This window comes from Drosophila simulans, chromosome X (genome assembly GCF_016746395.2).
Source record: "Drosophila simulans strain w501 chromosome X, Prin_Dsim_3.1, whole genome shotgun sequence".
In the NCBI taxonomy this organism is placed as follows: domain Eukaryota; kingdom Metazoa; phylum Arthropoda; class Insecta; order Diptera; family Drosophilidae; genus Drosophila; species Drosophila simulans.
In genome coordinates this window covers 17,714,043-17,734,214 of record NC_052525.2, presented here as the reverse complement: position 1 = coordinate 17,734,214, position 20,172 = coordinate 17,714,043, and the positions used below count along the sequence as shown (strand labels likewise).

The 20,172-nt window shown below is 47.3% G+C and overlaps 1 protein-coding gene across 2 annotated transcripts; it reads left to right on the top strand.

Annotated features, from left to right (window-relative positions):
- The first annotated feature begins 8,334 nt into the window (after positions 1–8,334).
- LOC6726328 lies at positions 8,335–12,975 on the top strand. 2 transcript variants are annotated; one of them, XM_016172399.3, is made up of 4 exons: positions 8,335–8,676; positions 10,493–11,010; positions 11,387–11,524; positions 11,723–12,975. In XM_016172399.3, the coding sequence occupies exons 1-4, from the start codon at positions 8,625–8,627 to the stop codon at positions 12,254–12,256; spliced, it is 1,242 nt and encodes a 413-aa protein (XP_016039906.1). In that variant the 5' UTR covers positions 8,335–8,624; the 3' UTR covers positions 12,257–12,975. The 2 variants fall into 2 exon arrangements, with proteins under 2 accessions (XP_016039906.1, XP_016039907.1); XM_016172400.3 differs by lacking the exon at positions 8,335–8,676 and adding an exon at positions 10,046–10,385.
- The last annotated feature ends 7,197 nt before the right edge of the window (positions 12,976–20,172 follow it).

The following is a 20,172-nucleotide window of genomic DNA, read 5'->3' as shown; positions in this document are numbered from 1 at the left end:
TGGGGGTGGGGATGGTGTGTGGTGTGTGGTAGTGGATAGGGGGTTGGGCTGTAAGCAAGTAGGCCTGGTTGCCAATTGAAATGAATTGAATGGCATTGAACGGAACGGAATAGCCGGTGCTTTTTTCATTACCCTATTCCAACTTGACTTAGGTTAGGATTTTCCAGCGCTATCCCAACAGGTAGGTAACATTGTGAAATTATGCGCTGGGCCCGCTCTAAAAATAGTCAACCATCGGTTAGGAGGGATTAACCAACACGATCCGGTGATCTTGACGAGCTACGATTTTCCACGTTCATTAGGGTCTATTGCTTGTTTTCCAGCCAAGACTGGTTTCTATTTTTAGCCCTCAAATATCTGGTCGTACTACCCGTTTGTTTTTTTCCCCCACCAAACGCTTTGTGGGTCAAGACGTTTCGCAGCTTGTGACGTCACGAAAAAAGCGGCGCGTGTTTGAAAGCTAAGCTCTTTTTTTTTTGGTATCTTCTTTTTTCGCCATGTTGGCAGCCAAATATAACTCCACCTCTATCCGAAGAAATGAAAATAAAAGGCAACTCTGTGGCGTCATCTACGCATGACGCATGTCTCACCTGGGGCCAAGTTCATTGCGTAGGTCGTTCGCACGGTCTTTAATTGGGTTATTAGGAAACGATGAGTGCGCCGGGTTTATTTTTGGCACAACGCCTCGCTTTGCCATGGTTATAATTGGCCATGGTCTGCTACCCTAGTGCCAAGTGCCAAGTCCCAAGCCCCATCGCCAGTCCCCCAATCTCCGGAAGCGGCTTCGTCTGGCTGCAGTTGCCCAACTCGGATTGGGGACTAGGATTCATTTTAATTAGCCGCTTATTGATTGACGCCAATGGAAACATCTGAATCATCATCGTCATCATCATAATCGTGGTGATCAGCGGAGAGATAAGTTGGCCAGGCAGTCCGTTGACTAATTGATTGATTGCTAAATGACCAGGTCTAGGGCAGGTGACCCTCCACTCCTCCTAATCTCCTTTCGCGTGGGCCAGCAAAAAAAAAAAAGATAGTAAGTAAGCAGAGAAGAAAAAACGAAGGTGGAAACCCCTTGGCAATTATGCGCGGACACTCGACTCGTCTTTTTTCCAGAGCTGCAACATTGGCGGCAGCAGTTCAAAAACCTCGAAATAAAATGCAACTAATACCCCGAACCGAACCCCTGGAACCATGGAACCCTGCAAAACCCCAACCCGTTCCCCGCTCACAGTTCAGTTGGCTGTATCAAATTTTGTTTAATTGTCGGCTGGGTTCAGTGGCTCAGTGTCCAGTGACCAGTGACCAGTGTTCAGTATGCAGTCGTCTTCCCAGACATGGATTCTTCAACATTGTAAGCGCATTTGCTGCATTGGCATCTTGTCAACCGCCTGGGGTCCCCCACCCCACTCCTCGTGCTCCTCCTCCTGGCAGATGCTACTCCATTCGATCCATTGGGATGGTCGGCTGTTCCCGTTCCCGTTTCAGATGCTCCATTTGCTGGGCGAGTTGTTTGCGCTGTAAATCGATACATTTGCACTTGGCTACTTACAAATGTCCATCTGTCCGTTCGTCCGTCTGTTTTTCCACTTTGCGGAGAACAAAACACAGGCAGCACATGCAACACACACAACTTGGACAACAGAACACAGCGACGACGTGATCTCAGTGCGGCTTTGATGGTGGTCATTGCATGCCACCAAAGCCACAACAAGTTGATCAGGCTCCTCAAACTGGAGTGGCATGAGGCATGGTGGCATGGGGCGTGTGGTAGCCTCTATCTAGGGCTGGGTCGAAGTCGAAGCCCTGATCGAGTTGCAGTGGCCCACCTCATTAGCCTTATTACATGTGCCACATCAAATTAACAACAAGAAGCTGCTCCCGATGTTGCTGCTGCGCCAGTGGCAGTGTTGCAGTTGCAGTTGCAATTGCAGTCGCTGCAGCCGCAGAAAAAAATAAGGCGAAGACCAGTAGAAACGATAAGCCAGACATTCAGACACTCCGACTGGCAGATTCTCGTTATTCAGCTGGAAAATTAATTTGAAAGACTCATTTTGATGCATGTAAATAGATAATAAAATACGTTTCTTTATATTATGTCAATCATGTAATATTAATGCTTTGCTAGTTATTTGAGTTATCTGTTTATCTAATCTATATAATTTTCAAATTATATTTTCAAATATAAAGAATTAATTAACACCCATAGCATGCATGTGATAAGATTCCGACTTGTTAGATTCGATAAGCTTTCAGTATGATACCCACGCAAAGATTTTCGGCAAAGTGGGAAACCCTGACTCATCTGCAACTTTTGTTTACGGAAATATTTTCAAACCAATCCAAAAACAAAAAAAAAGAGTCTCAAATGATTAATGGGCACGAATCAAAGATATAATTTGTGTGTTTATGGGCAGTAATTATGCGACCCGATAGTGTTTATATACCCTCGATTTGAGGCCATCTACAGGGTAGACTGATGAAATTAAATCAGGAACAACAGCGACTGTGTGAGCCGGAAAATAGCCAGTGGTCGGGAAAAACTTCGACTTTTCCCAAGAGACAAGAAAAGTCTCTTCTCTAGCCGCCCAGCAGTCTCAGCTCGACGACGACCCTGCCCCCGGTGGTCCCGCTCCGATTTCTGGGTCATATTTTGGCCAACTTTTTCAGTGACATTTGAAGCAGCCGCCGACGGCGTGCAAAAAATCAAAAAAAAAAAAACTGAAACAATCAGAAAGTAACCACACAAAACACCAGCAAAAACCAAAGAAAAAGAAAATAATCAAAAAATAAATAAATAAGAAATGCAGGCGAGGCACGACATGGTCAGGTTGTTTTAAGACCCAACTCCGCCGCGCTTTTTATGAGCCAAAGTTGCCGTTGCCGTTGCCATTCCCGCTCGTATGTAAATCAAGTGGATGCGTTTGGATGTGGATGGTGGGGCAGCAGGGGGGTGTCGGAGCTACGTGTACGTGTGGAATCTTGAATTGCAATTTCAATAACGAGACACGGAACACTTTCAAGAAAACGCCGCAAGTCGAGACAGCCAGCGAAGCAACACCCAAGATCCCTTGGAACTTGCAGCTTCGGCGCAGCTTAGGTTACACAGCACGATGATAGACCATAGACCATAGACCTACTATCTGACAATCCAAGTAAGTACACTCTCATTTGGCTGAAAGCAGCATGCATTTGGCAAAAAGCCCAGAAAAGTGGGTTAGCCCAAGGTTTTTGCCATGTCCAATTGACTTTGACTTTGAGCGTACTCCGCAAAGTTCACTGACACAAAGTAGGTGTATACAAAGTAGCTGACTCTAGGCCACTAGATCTGTCTCTTAACCCCTTAGGGTAACCCTTGTCTTGTCGTCTACTAGGGTTAAGCCCTGTTACACCCGAAATGAGCCATCAAATGTGAGCTGAAGAATTCTCAAAAAGGAAATCGCTCTGCCCAAATGGTAGCCGGCACAGAAGCCGTGAGGCTGAGACAGATCTTCGGAATGCCGTTCCGGTTGGCCAAAAAAAAAAAGGAGAAGAGTCAAAAAAAAAAAAAAATACAAACCAGGCGAAAACAAAAACATTAATTGCTCATCAATTGCTGGGAAAGGCAATCCAAACGGGTCCAAAGCAGAGCGAAATACTGAAATACTGACCCACACAAACACTTGTTGTTTGCTCTGCTGGCTGGCGATTCTGATGCCCAGTTCGTCGGATATATATATATTTTTTTCCTCTTCGATGGCAATTAGCTGGGCACCAAAGGAGGGCGGCTAGGGGGACTCACCGAGGGGGGGCAAGGCCATTGCGCCTATGCAAATTGCGAATTTATTTTTGGCAACCGCATCACCACACAGAGTTCCCTCCTTGGTTTCCTCCATTCCTTTCGCGCTCTTATTTGTTTGACGACCCAAAGTCGAAACGGAAGTGTTTTCGCGATGTGTAAGAGCGCCAAACGCGAAGCCGGGCAACTTGGAGCTCCGCAATCCGAAAGCTCGAGTGAAGTTTGCCGGCTGCTGGAGCCGCTGCCACTCATGTGGTAAAGTGAGTGGAGTGCCCAAATTCACACGCGATGAGTTGGCCCCAGTCGAGCACGGATGCCATCTGAGTCTCTGGGAAAAATTATCTTTGCCCAAGGATTGATTAGTAATTGCGTATCAGCTAAATATGTATTTTTTATCACATATTTTATTTATTACTCCTATATTCCTTGTATTTAAACAAAAAAACAGCACATGCTGCAAAACTATTATTAAAAGTTTACCACATCACTCGGCGATCTACATTGCTCAAACTACAATCATTAGTCATAAATTAAACGTAAAAACTAGTCATATAATTTATAATTAATTTTTAAATTATGTTATAAGGCATTATTATAGTATTACTTAATTGATAAGAGTATCTAAACAGTTCGTTCAATATGTTATAATTATTTAAGACATTAACTTTTAATTAGAACTCAACACCATCGTCTTTGGAATTCCTTTTATTTATTATTTGCCACTGCTTTCATAGGCTTCGGAGGCATTAAAAGTGATGGATGACTCCTGGAATATCTGATAAGTCACTTAACAGCTACCACATCATATGTAACACCTTATATTTAAAGCCAACAAAGTCTCCATTAAAGCCAAATATGCTCAGCGTGGCTTATTGTTTTCAGTGAGCTTAAGTGCTCAGCCTGTGATTATTATAATTGTTAATAAACAAATAATAAACAAAACTATTTCATTGTCTATCAGTCAATCCTTGCCATTTAGCCAATTGAACTGATGCCCATCCTTGGCTAGCGAGTCCATTTGTTTTGCGCTGCGCTGTTGAATCATCATGTCTTGGATCTGAGATTAGTGTCTGGCTGCCCCGAAGCCCCAATGACTAACCACCCGTGGTTAGGTCAACCCACCCACATCCCCACCCCAGTTTGGCCAATTGGACGCTCAATCACCCCACTCCACTTCACTCCAGTTCCCATACCCAATACCCTTACCCATCCGCCGGCCGCCGCTGCCGCTGCCGTTGACAATTTGCCAGCGGCGCACGCGACACTTGTTGACACATTGGAACTGGAACGCGTTGGCGTTGTTGGCACGCGATAAACTTGGCGGCTCGGCTCGCTTATGGATCCGATCGAATTGAATCGAATCGGATCGGATCGGAACGGAACGGAACGGAGCTCGCGCTCCATCAATTAGTCATAGAAGGGGTCTGGGCATGGGTCTGGGAATGGGTCACATGGATGTGAGTGTGACTGTGAACCGCGTCTCTATGCTAATTACTGATCGGCAGGCCGAAAAACGGTGATAAGATGTCGATTTCAATTATGTTGCCAGCCTGCATTATAATATTAATAACACTCGATAATAATCGCGGCGAAGGCGTAGCATTAGCCACCCCGATTTGTTGGCATCAAAGTATCAGGGTGTATCGATTGTTTGCCCCTCGGCTGATACTGATAATCAACGGCAATTACAGCGAAATTCGCGATTGGCCGATGGTCCTTCATGGGGATGGCCGGTAATGGGCGGCAATGAGGTGGGGGCCGGCGATTTGGGAGGCGGCGGGTCACACGGCCAACGTCACAGAACATGACACCTACGTCAGTGGAGCGCCAAATGCCAATGGCTAAATTTAGCGCCAGGTGCTAAGCTGAACTGAGCCGATTGGGTTAATTGGATGTGCCAGGTATCCCTCGCTACATGGTGCAAATAGCATGGGTGTCAGCCCAGTTAAGACATCCTAATTACTCCTGAGACTAGTACAACCAGTGCCCGAGTGGCTTAATTGATAGGTCAGGGAGTCGTTTGTGAGATAACAAGCGCCTAATGAGGATATATACTCTGCACTTACTATATGTGTATGTTGTTGCACAGATTTATTTTCGTATCTTTAGAATGCTTCTACATCAATGGGCCAGTCGGAATGCTTATCAACTGAGATACAGAGCTGTTACCTTTACTTCTTAGCCATTACTATAAGTACTTCGTATAATGCATTAATAAACACCCAAGAACCTGCTACACAAGAAGCTCTTGACTGATTAAATTCTTGAGCCATAGTCTGTACATGATATCTGTATAGTGTGGTTATAGCGGAGTATGGTGGTATCCTAAGCACCAGATCCGCTCCAATTGTGCTCCCCGTGCAGCGACCTCCGACAGAAGAACTGCCGGTGAGTCAGCCCATTCATGTGTCCAGCGAATGCCAAGTGCCGCCCCAGTCGATGTGAGTGGTCTCCTCGTATATCCATGGAGCGATATACACATATCGTACCAAGGTGGCGGTGGCGGCGGCGGGGGCGTAGTCAGTCCGATTATTCATTCATAGAACGGCATTAGTCAACACCCATCGAAGACAATTGGCTGCGAGGTGAATTCCCTGGCCGACGACGCCTCAAAGTTCAGCCTCTGACGACGCGCGGCGATAACAGTTCAGTGGAAAAGTTGGCTCAATTACTGTTAACCGGCGTTGAATCAAAACTTTTAGTGCCACCCGTCGAATGTCTAGTAATGGGACGACAGTGGGCCAAATCGATGTGATATGGGCTGAAATGCCTGTGGAGACCAGCCCTGTCAATCCAGCTCCATACCTGCCCACTGTAAACTTTTCCACGCTTTTCCTTATCGCGATCGTTTCTTCACACACACACACACACACACACAAGAAAAAAGCGCGTCATCCACGGACTCAAGACCCCCATAAGTTTATTTTTTCCTTTTTTCTTATATATTTTACAAGCGTGCCACCGATTTAACTCGAGGGATGGCACGGGGTGTTCGTCGATGAGTGAGGGTGCAAAGATCGCAAATTTTGGGGATCATGATATCACATGTGTGTGCATATAAGATAGCTGCGTTTCATTGGGGTGGTTCTATCTCTGATACCTTTGATACCAACTCCTGCGATCGTAAATCAGTGTGATCTGGCCGAGATATTGGAAGTGGCCAAGAAGCTAGACTATAAAGCTATCGCCGTACCGTGGGAGAATCCATTCCCAGTTCGATGGCCAGCTAACGGCGATGTGCGTCAGTTGCCATTGCTTTGGTCAGATGATCTAATTACCGGTCAGATTTTGGGACAATGGAAAGTTTTGCCGCAAAATACGTGACACAAAGTGGGATCGCAATGGCCCAGTGAGTGGTGAAAAGACTGGAATCGCAGTTTGTTTACTTCGGAGTGCTTGAATGATGGTGAACAAATCTTTATTTAGAGTATCACTCAAGGGATTGGCTAGATACAAAATCAAAAGAGCGGGAAAAAGTAGGCTAAGAAAAACATAGGAATATCCAAACGAACTTCTTGAGATACTTCTCAACTGATGGCTCAAACTTTAATTGCGAATCCATTGAGGATTCCATGGTGGCCAAGCGACCGTTATCACCACCTCCATCTGATCTTTCCAGAAGCAAAGAGCTCGCAAAAGTGCGGCGTCAATCGAAAGAGGACACACAGAGACACGTGGGGATGATCGACCCAGAGATCTCTCTCCATTGACGTGCCCCAAAATTTCCCATGGCCTCTCGGTCGCTGGCGAAAAAATCCCCCGTCGTTGAAAAACATGATTTTTGAACCCGGCCCGCAATCAATGCAATTAATTTCGCATTGAGGGCCCCCCTCAAAAAACTAGCTGTGCCACGCCCCCCCACCCGATCGGGCGGGCGGGGTTGTGTTTTTTCGCTTGGCGGAGGGGGAGTTGTGCGGCATTGTGACGCAAACAAAAACCTCAATGGCCAACAGACAAAGTGATGGTGTACATAATGAGACACATGAACACGGCACACTTACGCACACCACCGAAGGCCAAAAGAAAAATCCCCCTGGAGAAGAGTTGTGTGTGGGAGCCACTGGCGGCGTAGCTGGAGGTAGTGGAGTTCAGGTGGGGTGGCTGACGCCCAACTACATACGTAATTGATGAAATATAAATATGATTGTGCGGCAGGCTGGTGATTGAGGGGGGAGGGTTGGTTGGGTGCTGGCTGCTTGGGCAATCATCAAATCAAATAATCCAATAATAATTATAAGCGTGGCGCGCACTTCTGACTCCGATTTCGATTCCCCACGTTCCGATGGCGATTCTTTCGCACGACGGCACTTCGTTGACTTCATTGACGTCCACGTTCCGCGACGCCCGTTGGAAGCGTCGGCGTTGACTGCGCTGCCACTCCGCCGCTCCGCCGCTCTGCTACTGCCATACCGCTCTGTCGGGGAGATAGCAAGATAGCCGTAGAAGGGCAGGCACAGGCAGATAGCAGGAGCACCCCAATGAAGCGGTAACGCCGACTGCGACGCCGACGGAGACAGCGACTGCTGCTGCTGCTGCTGCTGGGACTGCCTCACAGGCGGCAATCGGCGGCGATTTTCGTATAAATATAAAATTATGCGACGGCCCGAGACCATGAATCAGTTTCGCTTAGACACACGCCAATGCTAATTGTCCCGCGTTGTGAGCCCAGCCCAACACAATCGGAGAAAAGATACCGAAACACCCGCGGCACACAATTACCAATCCGCTCTGGAACGAACACCAATAGATTAATATTATAATAGCCCATCTGACTGAACTGATCAGATCTGATCTCCGATCTCTCCAGTTATCACTGGCATTGCCACCGCCACACACACGCAGTATTATGGATGTTGCCAAAATAGAACGTGATCCGGCCCCAAAAATGCGACTTCACAGTGAGTATTGATCGGTTTGGGTGCAAAGTCCCTGCGAAATTAGATCACCGCTTTCCCAGTTAGAAGATTACTTTCCCCGTTCGTTTCGCAATTGTTTATAAAAAGATGATTTGCTAGCTGGCTGGCTGGCTGGCTAGCTGGCCCATTACGGAATACCTTCGATCGGTTCCCATGATTAATGCTGTGTGCTCAACTTGGCCAGCTTGCCAGTTTGGCTATTTGGCTTGGCAGTGTGCTAGTGTACTAGTGCCTTCTGCTTTCTGGGCTTTCTGGGGTGAATCCCCCATGCCGGACGGCGAGTGATCGAACTGTTAATAATCGGCTTCGACGCTAATGCCAATGCTAGTGAATGGCAAGGTGGAATGCGCGAAGGCGCGATGGTGTTACCTACAAAAGGGGCTCAATTAAAGACAGGTTAATTATAAACAAAATTTTTAAAAATAGCAACTTAAATTTGATACAACAAGTGCTCGTGCTCCGCTCCAACCATATAGATTACCTATCATATGTAGATAGTTGTAAATGGTAGCAGTGAAATCCCCCCATTCAGTTGGCATTTGCCAATCAATTCGTCAACACTTCCACGCGAAGCCCTCTTCCCGACTATCTAGATAGCTCACATGACCAAGTTCCATCCTCGAATGATAAGAACACTAGCAACTTTCGCTGGCCAAGATCGTAGTGCATTAATCATCACATCGCGTTCAAGCAGAACTTTCCAATATCTCGATTACCGCCCAATTAGTGTTTATGGCCTTGGCCAGCTGATCAACTTGGCCAACCGCAGCAACAGCAACAGCAACAACAACAACTAGTACTGAAGCAGCACGTGCCTTATCGCAGTCGCAGAACCGCCGACAGCTCAGTCGGCGTCGTTATCAAGTCGCTGACCTACGACAACAGAGCCGCCGAGCGGCTGGCTGGATTGTTATTGGTCGGTGCGGAGCGAGCGGTCTGCTGAGCGGCGGCAAATCGAATTATTCAAAGGTCGAGAGCGCTGCTATGGGCGGTGGGCGGTGGGTGGTACGCTGGCTACGTCACCGTTGGCCGCAGACTCCGCCGCCGACGCGCAGAGCGTCTGGGTAGCGTCTGGTCTGGCTTGGCCTGGTCTGGTCGCGTCGGGTCGGGTCGGGTCGGAAATCGTGAATCGAAATCGAAATCCGAAATCCGAAAAAAAACCCAAATACCTATGAGTAATCTTTCTGGTGAAATTCAGCCAAAAGGCGGCCGAGAGAGCGAGAGACGGCCGGCCAGTGCGACTGACTTTGAGAGCATGACAAATGCTCGAAAACCGTATCAGAAAATTGCTCAAGGCCTCGAACGGGTCGGGCTGCTGTAATTGCACTCACTCACTCGCTCGTTCGCTCACTCGGGCGCTCTTGCTCGCACTCGCACTCGCAGCCGCGATCGATTGGGATTGGGAGATCGGCACGGAGAATGAGTCGAGCCGAGTCGAGTGGAAGTGGGAATGCGTGAGCGACGCCAGGAGGCTGGAGGCTTACAAATTTTCGAGCGCCGCTGCAGCGGCAGTCACTTAGCCATCAGCCGTCGAGCGGGAGAGACCGTGGAGCGATCAGCAGCAGCAGCAAGCGATTGTGATAGTTGGCCAGCCAGCTAGTCAGCCAGTTAGCCAGTTAGCCAAGTTAGCCGAGTTAGCCCAGTTAGTGTAGTGTTAGTGATAGGCGCAATGCCAGCCTTTACCTTAAACGGTACGCCCGCATTTCCACCACAAACACACACCCCACCGCCCACCACCCACTGCAAACTGAAACGATGGCCAATCCACTAACGCATCCATCATCTCTACCACTTCCAGTCAGCCAACAGAGCCAAAGCCGCAGCAGCGGGAGTACACACAGCAGCTGGAGCTGCCACAGCCGGCAGGTGCTGCTTGTGATCATGATCCTGGGCGTCGTGATGCCATTCACCAAGGCGCGACACTTGCGCGACCAGGTGGCACTGGACTACGCCTACGACGAGGACAACTCCGGCCGATCTTCCTCGTCGTCATCCTCATCATCGGGTGGCGACATCCTGCCCGCCTTCGATGTCAATCCGTATCGCGGTCTGGCCGAGAGCTTCGGCGAGGGCAGCTACGACAGTGATATGAGTCTCAGCGAGAGCAGCTACGAGGAGATCGCCCAGGCGGCCATCCGGGCTGCCAGGCGGGAGATGCGCCGCCAGAGGACGCGGCACGCGCGCAGCCACAACCTGCGACTCTTCTCCGGCAAGTCAGATATCCCGGAGTGGGAGAACCCGTGCGGAGGCACCTACACGGCCGACGAGAGCCTCAGCGATAGCAGCGCCAGCCAAGGACGAGTTATCAAGCGCAAGGTGAGCATGCAATCCGAAATGTTATACATATAAATTTGAATGGGAGATGATGACCTACCTCAATCTTAGCTATCACTTAGACTTGCTTCAGTACTTAATATAAGTTAGCTTAAGGGCAATGGAGGGAAGCAACCTACCCCAAGCCTCAGAAATGCGTTATATGCAAGCTTTTCTTACATTGTTTGATAACAGTTTACATTTGCATAGTCGCAATGCAACTTCATAGATACTGAGATACTTTTGTGCGTTGCGTGTCCTGTTGGCATCTTTAGCAGGACAGCTACTTAGGCAGTTAGTTGAACCCGAAACGTTCGAGAAATTCTGTCACACAGCCAATATGCATTACTCATCGATTCCCCCCGCTCTCCCCTTGCAGCACCTCGAAAACTTGCGGAACATCACGATGAGCGAGTACAAAGACATAACCCACCGCGCCACCCTGGAGTACGGCAATCTGCAGCACTGGCAGCGCGAGTACAAGTTCCTGCCGAACATGACGAAGCCCACAAGTGCGGTAAGTTGAGACCGATGCAGACCGCGCCGAAGAGATCCATCCAAACCGAGGCGGTGAGACAGAGTGAAGCGGACCTGCTCCGCCCTGGGCGGCGCAGACCAGTTTCCCAGTCGGCCCGCCTCATTTGCATGCCCTTCCCAGCTGCGCAGCATCCACATGCAGCAGTGACTGACGAGCACTCTTCTACTCAATTTGCAGGTGAAGCTGAAGACCTGGTACCGCCACATGCAGACCTTCGTGGGCAGCTTCTCGTATCTGGGACGGGCGCAGTACAAGTTCCGCAAGGATCAGCAGAAGAGCCTCAACGAGGCGGTCACCAAGGAGCTGCACGACCTGCTGGTCAGCGCGCGCTACATGCTCTGCGAGATCGAGTCGACCATCAACGCCTCCTATCCGAACAGCAATGGTGCGAAGCTGAGCCGCGTGAGCCGGCAGGCGATGGAGGAGCGGCTCAATTTTCACACGCCCGCCAACGGATCCATGGAGGCGGACCAGCGCGACCTGAAGGTCAGCAAGGAGCTGTACTTCCAGTATCTGGACAACGTGTGGAAGACACTGCACCGCGTCTTGCGGCGACCGCGACGCAATAGTGCCGAGCGGCGCCACCTGGCGGCGATCCACGGAACTGGAGCGAGCGGCCTGCGGGCGGGCAGCTCGGAAATGCTCGACGTGGGCTCCTCGAACGGATCCGGTGGCAGTTCCGGCTCCGACGGCGGCTCCAATGAGTCCTGAGCCCTCAGCACCTCAGCACAGAGCTCTGAGCCAGATGAGCCGGCCAGCCGGGTCAACATCACGCCCTTCCAGTATTACAGCGAGTACTTACAGCTGCACATTCCCAAGCTTAGCAGCTTTCCAGCTCTGCAGCTTCCAAGCCAAATAGAGGACCACCCGACCAATCGAGCGGGCGAGAACGAAGAATTTTTGTCGAATGCCATTTAGACACGTACTTTTAGTATTTATTTATTTATTGAATATTGAGTATTGAATATTGAGTATTGAGTATTAGAGCGCCTTCCATTCCAGTTGCCAAACCAAGCCAATCTAATCCACTCCATTTAACCCCATTTCCCATTTGCACTTCCATGCGGCCCAGTGCCAACTCGACTATTTATTTGCCATTTAGAATATGGACTCTTTTTTTTCTCTATGTGTAGTAACTTATTTATTTATTTATTTATTTATGTATATCAATATTGTATTTATACCTATTTATTTGTGCAACGGCGAGATAAACTCGCCAGCAAAAGCCCAACAAAAACCCAGCCACAAACAAAAAAATGCTTAAATCTACTGTGATTTATTTTAAGTACTTTTTTTGAATAGTTCTTAGTGATTGTGAAAAAAACACGAAACGATTGTGAATGAAAACGAAGCGAAGTATTGTACAGACATTCTTGTGCTTAGTTGTAAGTTTGTGCAAAATAAACTTAGAAAAGACAAAAAAAAATTGACTTTTTTGGGACAGTTTATTATAATTTATAGCGATTTATTACTTCCCTGGAAATACATAGATTTTTGAAATACAAGCGGAACAAGTCAATGCCTGTTCTTTTTTGCTGAGGTATTATCTACACATTTATGAGTTAATGAGCCCTCCACTAAATAGCTTTTGATTACTCACTAACAAAGAGCTTTAACTTCGGCATGGCGAAATTGATATACCCTTGCAGACAAAATATATATATATGTTGTTCACTATAATATAAATTACGTGGACATAATCTATAGCAAATTTAAGCATACGCAAAGTATATTCTAAGATTCTGTTATTCAGATAGCTGGAAGACAAATTTGCAAAGAAAAGTAAGTTGATATGTTTTTGTTTATATGTAAAACAATATACTAAATAAACTTAGCAAATTGCCAATGTAATTGAATAAATAACTATATTCGATTGATAGATAACTGAAAGAATAGTACATAGAAACATGTAACTTAAGGTTAAATACACTCTGGCAGCGCACTCAGAGGTGACAATAATCAGTCAGTTAAGAGTGATACAGTCCGCCATCGACGATAGCGAACTGATAGCCCAGCCGATCGGTTCGATGGGAGCTCTCGACACTTCCGATCGGAAGCTGCTTATCGGGCAATTATGGGGCGTTTTTGCGCCTTATGCGCCCTATAAGCCCGCCACTTGGGACACTCGTCCGCTGCTAACCCAGATAAACGCTGCTGGAGTGTTGCCCCTTGAAGCGGCCAAGAGGCGTGGAGGATCGCGTCGCGGTTTCCGTTTGCACTTCACGGAGGAATCGGTGCGTCCGCTGCCCGCATTCCTTATCGAGGACGCGCATCTTATCGGGTTATTCATGCCCGCGGCATGCGATCGATGCAGTCCGTAATCGTTTCATTAACCTATTGAGCGGTTTGGTCAATCTGTCAATCGGCTATTGGCTAGTCATAGTCGGACTGTCTGGCCGGAAGGCTGCCTTTGCCGCACTGCAGTCGCATTCCAGTGGATATTCATTGCCGCAATGGCTAGCATTTGCAGCGCATTACTCATACGACGCGTGGCCACTTAACTGCATAGCGCCACCTAGCGGCTAGTGTGGAGAGGCTCAGCTCAACAGCCCTGCGAGCTTTTGTCAGCCAGCACTTGCCGCGCAAAAGTATGCAATAGCCTCTCATCCATCCGCAAAAGTATGCTATAAAAATGGTATACCATCAGAATGTCCTGCATGAAATTATATTAACCATTTAATTGGCTGTTTAAACTAGGTCAAAAATCTGATTCGAAGTGTTAACGCCATTCGGCAGCCAAATTCATTTTATCTCAATTACATTCCATTTTATTACGCTTTTTTTTAATGGCATACGGCTTGGTAAGTGAATTAACATGCACTCCCATGGGTTAATTAAAACTTTTAGTGGCATTCCAACTGAAAGAATGGCCAGCGCAAACTAAATAATATCACATTGTTCAGGTTTTTTTTAACAATACATGATGAATACATCGCCATGGGCGAAATTCGTGGTGAGCATGTACGTGATATGGACAATGGAGTGGTATGAATAATGTTCATGAAATTGAATTAAACTGGCGACTGTGTATTGCTTTTTCTACCTTAACTATCAGAACACTTTACCTCGTTAAAATGTGTATTGTTTGCTTATTGGTTGCAGCAGAATACACAATGGTCCAATAATTAAATGCAGCTCTTAATAAGTAGGCTAATTATGTTTACATTTTGTACCATTCCAAAGCAAACATATTGCATTACTTAAATAAAACCTATCTTTTGATAAAAAAAAAATATAACATAATTATATGTTATATTCTTATCAAAGAATAATGATTTATTGGAATGAATATAAAAAAAGCGCCCTCTGTTGCTCAACTTGCCAAGGTTGAATATTATGAGTAAAGTTACATCAAAGTTCATTCTAAAGCTTTCGGCAAAAATCCAAATAGCTATATTTTATTCAGACGGCATAGAAATCGTAAGTGGAGGTTAACTTTTTACTAGTAATTTCTACATACTCATTGCTAGCGCCACCTAGATGCAATTTCCCACTATTACCAAAAATACAGGCTCTTTATAGCAGGAGCCTTTCAACTCGCGTTCAATCAGCTCGAGTGGCTCTGGTTGAACGCTTTTACACGGAACTCCCCAAGCTTTGATTGGCCAAATTGGAGTTGTCTATGTGCGAGGAGCGTGCTATTTTGGCGCCACAGGAGTTGGGGACCCCTTTGCCTCTGCTTTCGCCTTTTAAGCCAGGCTTAAGACTCTCTTGGGGATGGGGGATCGGAGGTGGCAGCCAAATCAACCGCATGATGCGATGACAACGAATTTTCATTGCCCGCATTCGAGCGCAAAGTGTTCGCAAATCGTCCATTAATAATTTGAATTAACTTTTGTTGCCTACCCAAACACTCGGCTATACACGGTATATACATATAAAGGGAAACCCACACACAGACACACACAAGCGCAGACGACACACACGCACACCCATACACACTCAGGGGGGACGCATTAAATTCAATTAACAAGACATTGTAAATATTGTCACACCTTTCACAAAAGTCAACACGGGGCCAACACTCGAAACTTGTCGTTGTTGCCACTTTATTCTTTGTGCATGCTGTGTTGTCGCTGCTGTTTGCATATGGATAAAGGCGGCCGAAAAGGGGCGGGGCCGCGGCGGGTCGAGGGCGGGCTACACTCCACAAAAAATGGGTTGCAAATAAACAACAGACCGGCGTGAATAATTGAAATGGAACCTGTGCCACAAATAAACTCAGAGATTCAACCACAAAAATTGTGAACATTGTGAATTCTTTAAGAATAGATGAAAAATATGAGTCAAAATTAAACTGTTTTGGAACTCAGATGATGATGAGGGTTTAATTCCTATGGATTCAATTGATGACACTTTAATTTGATGACATTTCGATCATGATTTGCCAAATAATAACATCTGAAACAGCTGTGATAATGCGGAACCTGCGAGGGATTATCCGAATCAGCCACGATTTCTGAATCACATGCCCCACTTCCATACAGCCACTTTCTCTCACTGCAGATAGCGCGGTAAGCAGCTAGGTAATGGATCAATTCCCGTCTGACAACTTGCCAATTTTTGATTCCAGCCCCTTTGCATTCGCCCAGGTGCTAAGGTTAGAGGTCACGCGGCTGTAGGATACACGTACGTACGTGAGCTGTGCCCAGACTTTTCCCGGGTCGCCAGTGTGTGTGTGTGTGCGTAATTGTGTCTATTTGATATGTTTGGCTTGTCTGCCGCCCATTTCGATGATTGTCGCGACCAGGCGGGTGTGAGGTGGAGCATCCTTCGCGGGGAGTGTGTTTTGGGCGGTGCAAGGAGGATGGGCATGTGGATTAGCGGTGCGGTGGATGCATTCTGGAGGCGACAGGACTCCAGAATCGGGGATGCTTGACCTACATAGCAGGAGGGGTGCAGCACAGACGCAGACACCCAACGCCACCCTTCATCCTCCGCCCTTCCACCCTTCCACCCTTCCGCCCTTGCAGCTCCTAACCCACCCAAGTCGCACAACCTCCGCCCATGTAATTACGGAGCGCTTGGCGACCGACTGGGGGCCACTGGCGCCATTAACCCTAACGAGGCGGCGTCATTTTAATGAATATCGGGTTAATGAATATTTTATAGAAAAATGTGCAATGTTCGCAAGGCCGCAGATACTCACTCGTACCTGCACCGGTCACTCCGGAGCGAGCAGCTCTGGTTTCCAACATGATATTTTTGTCCTATTTTTCTATTTTCTTCATTTTTTATCAATTTTTTTTGTGTTTTATTTGTCAGCTTTACTTTGTGGCCCCTTTGTCCCCGGCACTCGATAAAAATTGCAGCGCATAGCAAAAGGGTCACGTACTTTAATTTTGCTTACTCCGTGAATGAGTGCAATTGAAATGAATAGAAATGTGCAGCCGCTGGGTCGTCGAAATGGGAAAGCCGTCGCCTCCTGGACACCACTGTGTGCCCCCTCAATCCGCATCGTATCCCCATCGTATCACCCATGACCCGGCTACGTGTGAACTTTGGACAAATTGAGCGTGGGCGACGGACTGCCGATGCCTGAAATATTTGCCGAGTGGCAGCGAAAGGGTTTCCGGCGCATTTGCATGCTGGCAGCCCAATATCAGTACCGCCGCCCATCCATCGATTTGCAACCTGGCCAGCAGCGAGCCAGCACATGGCCCATTAAAAAACGGCAAGCAAAAAAACGGGAGACATTTGAATTAGATGTGGCAATTAAGCTAGATATATATGTATATAATATAGATTTTCACAGCTCTAATTGAAACGTGACACTTTTCCGTTGCACTTTTTATCCAGCCCCAAAACAGCTCGACTTTCACTTGTGTGCATTTCTTTTCGTGTTTTTTTGTTTTTTTTTTAGCTTGCTGGGCAGCCTGGTGGAATAATTAAAATGGAATTAACGCAAGAAAATCCAGTGAGATAGCTGCCGCAATTCAATGCCGCTCAATTTCAGTTCTGGGCTCGGGCTATAAATACCTTAAATTTAATATTAATTAGCAACGCATTAACCCCTCTGCTTTAACAATAATCCCATGCCGAGTTATTGAAATGGCGATTTTCTTCTCCGATTTTCGGACTAAATATGATGGGGCCTAGCATATAAATTGGACATAATCGGTTTATTAGCCGGGATCGAGCAGCAGGAGCACCCCTTTGACTTGGCCTTTTGGGTGGCGGTGCCTTGGCTACGCTCCGCTCCGAGTGGATTGCTCTGGCCTGGACAATCGCCGGGCTTAGGGCAATTAGGCATCAATTTTCATTGGCGTTTCGGCCGCACTGTTTTGGGCAATTAGCCGAGTGCACAATGAAGTCGTCCTTCCAGTCAATAATAACTAAGGACGAGGCATGCAGCACACAGCAGGGTGGCACTGGGGCCTTAGGCACCTAATTCAGGTGGTTTTAAGTCCTTCCATTGATTTGCTGCCAGGGATTTTGGCCAACGGGGAATCCAAGTTTAGGCCCTATTGTCTGTGTTTAGATGGGAAAAGTCGTAGAAAAGAGCTGGGGCCAACATTTCCCTAAGCGGCCCAAAAACTCTGAGTAGCAGCTAGCAGGTGAGCCACAAAGCAACGCAAATAAATTATTCAGCTCGGCCACTTTCTGGCCAGGAATGGCATCCAGATGTGTGGGCACAGAAACGGGACTCGAAGGCAGCTGCTGCCAGGATAACGAAGGGATGGGGTGGGGTGTGGCTCACGTGAATGCGTTTTCAGTTGACTACTGCGACGCACATAAAGCCAAAAAAATACGTTGAGCGAAATTGGGTCAACTTGGATTGGCGTTTGATGAATACGTTACGAGCCGAGGGAAAAGGAAAGTTGGCGGGGGGAGGCGCTCGCTTCTCTTGTCTGTCGACCGAGGCGACAGGAAGTTTTACTATTTTTGGCCCCTGTTATTCCTGCCTGGGTGTGGGTGTGTTGGTAATGTTCTGTGTGTGTGTGTGTGTGTTTGTGGGTGGCCCCAATAGCCGGGTTGAGAAACCGGAACGAAGCACAAAGTACCCTATCAATTCTTGCCAAAGGATTTTACTCTGCAACTAAGACGGCGTTTATATAGAGGTTGTACTTGAAAATTAAAGTAAATTAAAGTAAAGTAACCATAAAAACTGGCTTAGATTATGGCTCAGCATCCATTCAAAAGAAAACTACATCAGCAAAGCGTTTTTCTAGCCATATACCTCATATCATCGATAAAATTACCAACATATTGAGAATTTTACAGCCCAATTGGACGAATTGCATTTATCTAGAATTAACAGACGCATGAACCAGTAAAATAATGCAGTTTTGTTCATCAAGACTTAATTGAAGGATTCCTTTGGAAAGAGATTAACTCCCATGCTGCAATTCCATTGTTCTGTACTAATTCCATCTGTGCATTGTACCACTGCATTTGCTTTGTTATGCAACCGAAAATTGGATCTGGCTTGAGGATTTGCCCAAAACTTAAGCTCTTCATTCAATTCTTGATCCTGCCAAAAAGAAATTAAGCATACCCCTTATGGCCATTATGGCCAGGGTATTAAGGTCCGAGAAATAAATAGAGAGAGAGCCAGCGCAAAGTCTGGAAGTTAGTCAACTCGGCTGAAGTCCTGTCACGCACGTGAGCCTTGAAAGCCACGACCCAAGATCCAAGGAGGTGGACGCGAAGGTGGAGGTCGTGGACGTGGACGTGGGGGTGGAGGTGGAGGGCCAGACATGGCTGCTGGCCGCCAACAGACTGGCTCCACCTGGCAAGGACTCAATATCTCTCGCCGTCACCCAGAAACCAGCTGCGAAACTGATTTATCAGGCAGGACGAGTTCGCTGGACGAGCTCGCCAGCTGCATTCTGATTAGGCCAGCAAGGTTAATTGGATGCGATGGGAGTTCGATTGAAGGCCAAAATGCCTTCCTCCTCCCTCTACTCCCATTCCCATCGCCATTCCCATTGCTGCTGTACTTTAGGTGTAGTGTCCTATTACCGAATTTCCCCTTCGGGCCAAACAAATTGCTGTCAACGACAAAAGAAGCCCATAAAAGTAACGCAAATAAACAATTTCACTTAAATATAAAACACGGAAGTCACCGCAGGGGTCTCCGCCGGTGGAGGAAAAACAGAACAGTTCAGAGAACGTAACAGAGGTCGATGTCGCTTAGACGCTTGATCGATTTGGATTCGGAGGGCCATGTAGTCCACCTCCTACTCCAGACACAATCCCAATCCCAATGTCGAGACGTGGGCAATTAGTTGGCAAGCAAATTGCCCGCAACGCCGAAAGTACCGCAATGTGGTTTCTCGATTGCGGGGCATTGAAATGGGGATGGGAATGGGGCTGGGGATGGGGAAAACCCCACTCAAATTAAGTGACAATGGCAAGCAAATACATAATGAATTATTCCATAAGCTGCTAAACTGGGTCAACTGCTCCTTAGTCACCGTTCTGGGCTCTGCTTCCCGATGGCTGCTCCCGATTCGGGGGTGGCTCCAGTGCTCCATGGCGGACTCAGCGGACTGCCCGCGGGCAATTGTATTTGATATTTATCGCCCTGCAGTTATGGCGGTACAAGTACGCAGCGAAATAAAGCAGAACAGCCAGCGGCAAACGGGAATGTTAAGGATTTGTGGCGGAAATAAAAATATGAA